General features: G+C 34.9%; 1 protein-coding gene across 1 annotated transcript; it reads left to right on the top strand.

The window, feature by feature from the left end:
- The first annotated feature begins 1,768 nt into the window (after positions 1–1,768).
- LOC117102161 lies at positions 1,769–5,061 on the top strand. The gene is made up of 2 exons (XM_033242367.1): positions 1,769–1,885; positions 2,249–5,061. Exons 1-2 carry the CDS (start codon positions 1,874–1,876, stop codon positions 4,217–4,219), a joined length of 1,983 nt encoding a protein of 660 aa, XP_033098258.1. The 5' UTR covers positions 1,769–1,873; the 3' UTR covers positions 4,220–5,061.
- Positions 5,062–5,118: the final 57 nt, after the last annotated feature.

Below are 5,118 nucleotides of genomic sequence, written 5' to 3'. Positions count from 1 at the left end.
ATATGCAAGAAAAAAGAAAAAAAAAATCAGAACAAAAAAAAGAAGTACTGGGAAAAGCCAAAAATAACAACTTATTGGAAATTTTCGCTAAGCCACCCCTATTATATTGTTGTTATATCACAAAAAGAAAGAGTAAACGTGCACAAACACAATTATGTTTGTGGGAAATGCGCGTAATCTTGGACCTATTCTAACTTAGTTAGTTATTAAGTTGGACCCGAAGAGACACAACAGTGTTGTAATGTATCCAGGCTCTGTGATGAGAGAGGAGGCTGTTTGGTGACATTGCAAGTTTAGTTAAGGATTAATGATATATTGTTCCCTTAAAATAAAAAAAAAACAACATTAAATTAATTTGCTCATTTTGCAGTAACATACATATATATGAGCATACAAATTATTGATTCTAAAAATGTGTACCCTGATTTTTATACTAGATAATGATAACAAATAATAACACTTTCACTGACTTGAAGTGTTTCTACAATTTTATGAAATTTTAATAAATTATGGGTAACAATTCTTATACACTAAATGATAATGATATTTGGGGGTATTTTACATTTACGCAACATCTCTTACGTCCATCACCGATCCTCTGTTAAAACAATAATTTGAAGATGTGTATACTGCAGAAACCAGCGACTGTAATCGAAACGTAGTAACAATTACTAACTCAATGATAAAACTACATTTACACTGTACTTGGCATGCCTGCTAAATGAAATAAACTAAAACGAACATTAACAAATTCAATTCTACGGAAAAATTACACTCCACCACCACAGCATAGAGTATATCTGTGCAAACGCAGTACCGGTATACACTTTTTTGTTAACATCTTATAAGAACGCTGAGGCTGAAATTGCTTAAAAATTAAGAACAAAATAAGAACAAATTGAGGCTGCGGTAAAATGTCAAATGAGGTTTTTATTTTGTAAAAACTAGAATTTTTTTTTTAAATCTGTGCAGTACCTTATGTGCAGTAGTTGTGACTACACCCTCTATAATACAGTACAGTAGGTGTACCTTCCTGTCATTTGGGGCCATTTTTACCGCAGCTTTTTTTTTGGAAAATGTTTTCCCGGGCCTTCTTTATTTCAGGTGCCTTTTTTTCCCGAGGCCACTTTTACCTACATTCCAGTACAGTGTATACTGCTGTAAGAACAAAATAAGAAAATTTTGAGCCTGATATCGGCCAAAAATAAAAACACCGAGCCTGGGCAAAATTGTACTGGTTCTTATATGTTGTGCACTGAGAATTAAGTTAACTGTTAGTGCGCCACCTATCGGTGCATCGTCGTGAACGACCATCTTACAATACAGAAAGTTTGCTGTGTTTTTGTTTGTGTTGTTTGAGTTCCGGAATTAAAGTAACTCACGCTGTTTAAAACCTATGTGTGTTATTTATTTATTGTTCTAAAACCTTCCAAGAACATAACATTATAAAAAACAAATATGTACTCAAAATATCATTAGCCGTGCTTGATTCAACTTGTTGCTCATATTCTTGCAACTGTTTCTCTCTTGCCCTTTAATTTCAAGTAATCATAAACATGTATTCATATCCAAACCTAACTTGATGTTGCTTTTAAATTCATTTAATGAAACAAACATGTAGCATGTCATTCTGGGTCACGACGAATTACGCCATGTTTGTTCAATCTCAGTTTACCTAGCCTAGTGACCTAGGCATCTTCAAACACAATGGTGTATTTGAAATACACCATTGTGTTTGAAAGGAAACCATGTGCACTAATACTTCGATTCGAACGCCAACACGGACGTGTTGAGAATGAATATACATATATAAATTGCTAACACTTATTATATCTTCTTTTAGTGCATTGAATATAACCCTGTCTTGGACAAAATGATGAGAATGGTAGGTTGGAAATTTCGCACATCTATAAATTTAACAAAGTGGTAAAGTTGATCTTATTTAAACAATTTCATAATAACAGCCAACTGAGATATACTGTCTGTTATGAGGTAAAAATTAGAAAATTCAATAAAATATTTAAATTTGCCTATATATTTTTTTTTTATTAAGTTATAAAAAGTCAATAAAAAGGGTGTAGGCCTGAGTGAAATTTCATAGACTTTTTGAAATAAAATGTCTTTAAATCAGCGAAAAAAGAATTCGATCTGTTTCTGATTTGAAGTTAATTTGATCCCTTTAAACCTAGACAGTATATCTTTAATAATTACAAAAAATCTAGCTATCTTGGACATGATTTATTTTCAGTTGTGTGTGTTACTGCCTATCTTGGTAATTACACAATCCAAGTATGCCGTAGCAATAAGATGCGTTTTAAAAAACAAGACATGTGAGTGTACTGATGCAGACATCGGAACCACTAATGAGGATCTGCTGTTAAACTGCAAAGGAGCAAAATCACTAGTGCTAACAGACGCTGAACTATCTGAAGAAAATTGGCCCAGTGGACTAAATCTTAAACCTACTGAAATCGTTAATTTGACATTGTCGAGTAACGCCTTTCAGACAATACCAACTAACCACCTACCTTACCAACTGCAAGTACTCGATCTTTCTGGAAACATAATTAACAATATTTCTGGGACTCCATTATCATGTTTTAAGGAACTCAAAATCCTCGATCTTTCTTATAATAACATATCCAATGTTGATGATGATGTATTTGACGGGCTGTGTGGGTTAGAAGAACTGTATTTAAAAGGAAATAGTCTCCATTATTTTAAGAATATTTACAGTGCGGTTAGAAAGGTTCCATCATTGATTATTCTGGATTTAGCAGAAAATCTTTTAGAAAACGTATTTATGCCGGTGTTACTAAAGAATCTCCAAGTTTTCAATTTAAGAAATAACACTATATCAGCGGTATCAGTCGACCGCTGTACATATAGATTACCGAACCTTCAAGAGATAGATTTGCGAAACAATAACCTGGCAGCGTTTCCAGTATCAATTGTAGATGATTTCAATAAAACAGACATCCTACTCGAAGATAATCCTATAGAGTGCCACTGCCATGTAAGCATCCCATTGATGAATGACGAGTGTATTTCTAATGAAACGATCATAAAAACGTTTAATTTTGTACAGAACTGTACAGAAATTCGTGACCGGCATGTACAGACAAAAACAGACTCTAAATTTGTAATCCTCTCATCTGGCAGTGAAGTCAGTAAGTGGAACGAAGTTGACAGCTACTGCAGCGACGAAACCCAGGAAGAGCAACTAAGAGGTCGGGTGACGGAAATTTGTTGGGATGTACCTGAAGATATAGGCCTATGCATGGAAAGTAGAGATCTGATCAAGGTCACAGAAAACGGTACTCTCAATTTGACCCTGGCTAGCCATTATGATATCTCAGGTTTATACTCATACAAAGAATACCATATTTGTCACGAGTGGTACATGTACACAGTAACCGGAAACGTCAGGTTCAAGGGAAACACATCAGAAACACAACAATGTTCCCCTGATTATTGCATGGAGTTCAATCATGGAGGACCTCCATGGTTCAATGAACCACCAGGATTAACAACTTTGCAAATTAGCTTCATTGTATTCGGAGGGTGCATATGTGCATTGGCAGTGTTTGCGGTGGTATTATACAGAATTAAAAAGTTAGAAAGCTCTGGTGGTAGTAGGGAAAGTGTGGAAAGGGAACTTTCTACCCAGGAACCTCCTCTATGCACTAGTGCCAACGACATCGACTCAGAAGTCGCTCGATCACAGACACGAATTTCTCTTGTAGTGATAAATGGATATTTGAACTATGGTTCATCACTGAATATAGATATCCAGTCCTCTGATATCCCACAGAATACAGCCGAAGCAATTGAACAAGGATACAGGTCTCTTTCCATTGACGAAAATGGCTACCTCATTATGAAACCAGATCTGGGAAAAGATCTTCCAGATGATCCTAATGGATATTACTCGTACATTCCGAACAAATCGGCGAATAAAGTTCTTGTTGATGTAGATGGATACCTCTGTGTAAATCCACCTGTACGTCCAATAACTGAAGATGGGTACACTTTCATGATTTTGAGAAAGGACCAAGGCGCATTGGGACAATTGACAATGCAAAAGAATAAGTACATTCAACTTCAGCTTACTAAACGGCACACTGAAGAAAATCATATATACTCTAAAATACAAACCACCTGGCAACTTCTTCGGTTTTGGGAGAATCAAGAGCAAAAACACAGTAATGAGGGTTAAATAAAAACACAATAAAACATTTGCAATATAACCGACCCTTCAATCGACGACCGACCAATCAGAACAAGTTCAGGATTACGTGCGCTGTTCCACAGATATACTCAATTCGGACCTTTAGCGAAGCTAAACCATTTGTATTCATTTTAGTATTCCTTTTGTAATGTTCGGTAGGAAAAAAAGTCTTCGTTATAATACTATTCAAAATGTCTTCCTTCATAATACATTTGGCGACTTGTATAAAATAAATTAAGTTACAATAGAACAAGATTCCCCTAACAGATTATGACAATGTATCAGGTTCGGAACCAATTTTTCAATGGAACTTCAGCGGCTCTAATTTGAGACAAGTAGGTACTTTCCCTTTAAAGGATCGAACAGCAAAGCAAATACTTGCAGTTCAACATTGTGATGAGATGATGAATAAGACTATTGTTGGTTTTGAAAAGATCCGTTTTGTTATAAGGATGCCTTGACGTCTCGAGTGACGTGATCTTAACTAACCAATAGTTCGTTCGCGTCTTACTGTATATGAAAGCCAACACGTACAGTAATTATATTTGTATTTTTGATGTTTGTATAGTTTTAAAATGTTATACAATCCTGAAGCCATCTTCCGATATCCTATAAAAACCTATTGCTAATGGTTGGAAGTGAATTTAGTACAAAAGAACACCAGTAGTTCACTACATGGCGCTCACGATACAACTAATACGCCTTTAACCTACATTTTTTTTCTCTATATGTATTGTGAATGTCGAATAGAGCTGCAATTTATTAAAAAGTAATGTCATCATAATTAAGACAGACAATTCGCGTAGGTATTTTTTCTTGTAGTTTTTTCTTTCTGTGAGGGTTATAATAACAAATGAAATCTTAACCAAATATATATATATATAAGA

Source organism: Anneissia japonica, unplaced genomic scaffold, assembly GCF_011630105.1.
Source record: "Anneissia japonica isolate Jap-2015-1 unplaced genomic scaffold, ASM1163010v1 scaffold115399_len9027_cov104, whole genome shotgun sequence".
In the NCBI taxonomy this organism is placed as follows: domain Eukaryota; kingdom Metazoa; phylum Echinodermata; class Crinoidea; order Comatulida; family Comatulidae; genus Anneissia; species Anneissia japonica.
Note: the sequence above shows the minus strand (reverse complement) of the source record. Positions and strands in the feature narration are given on the sequence as shown.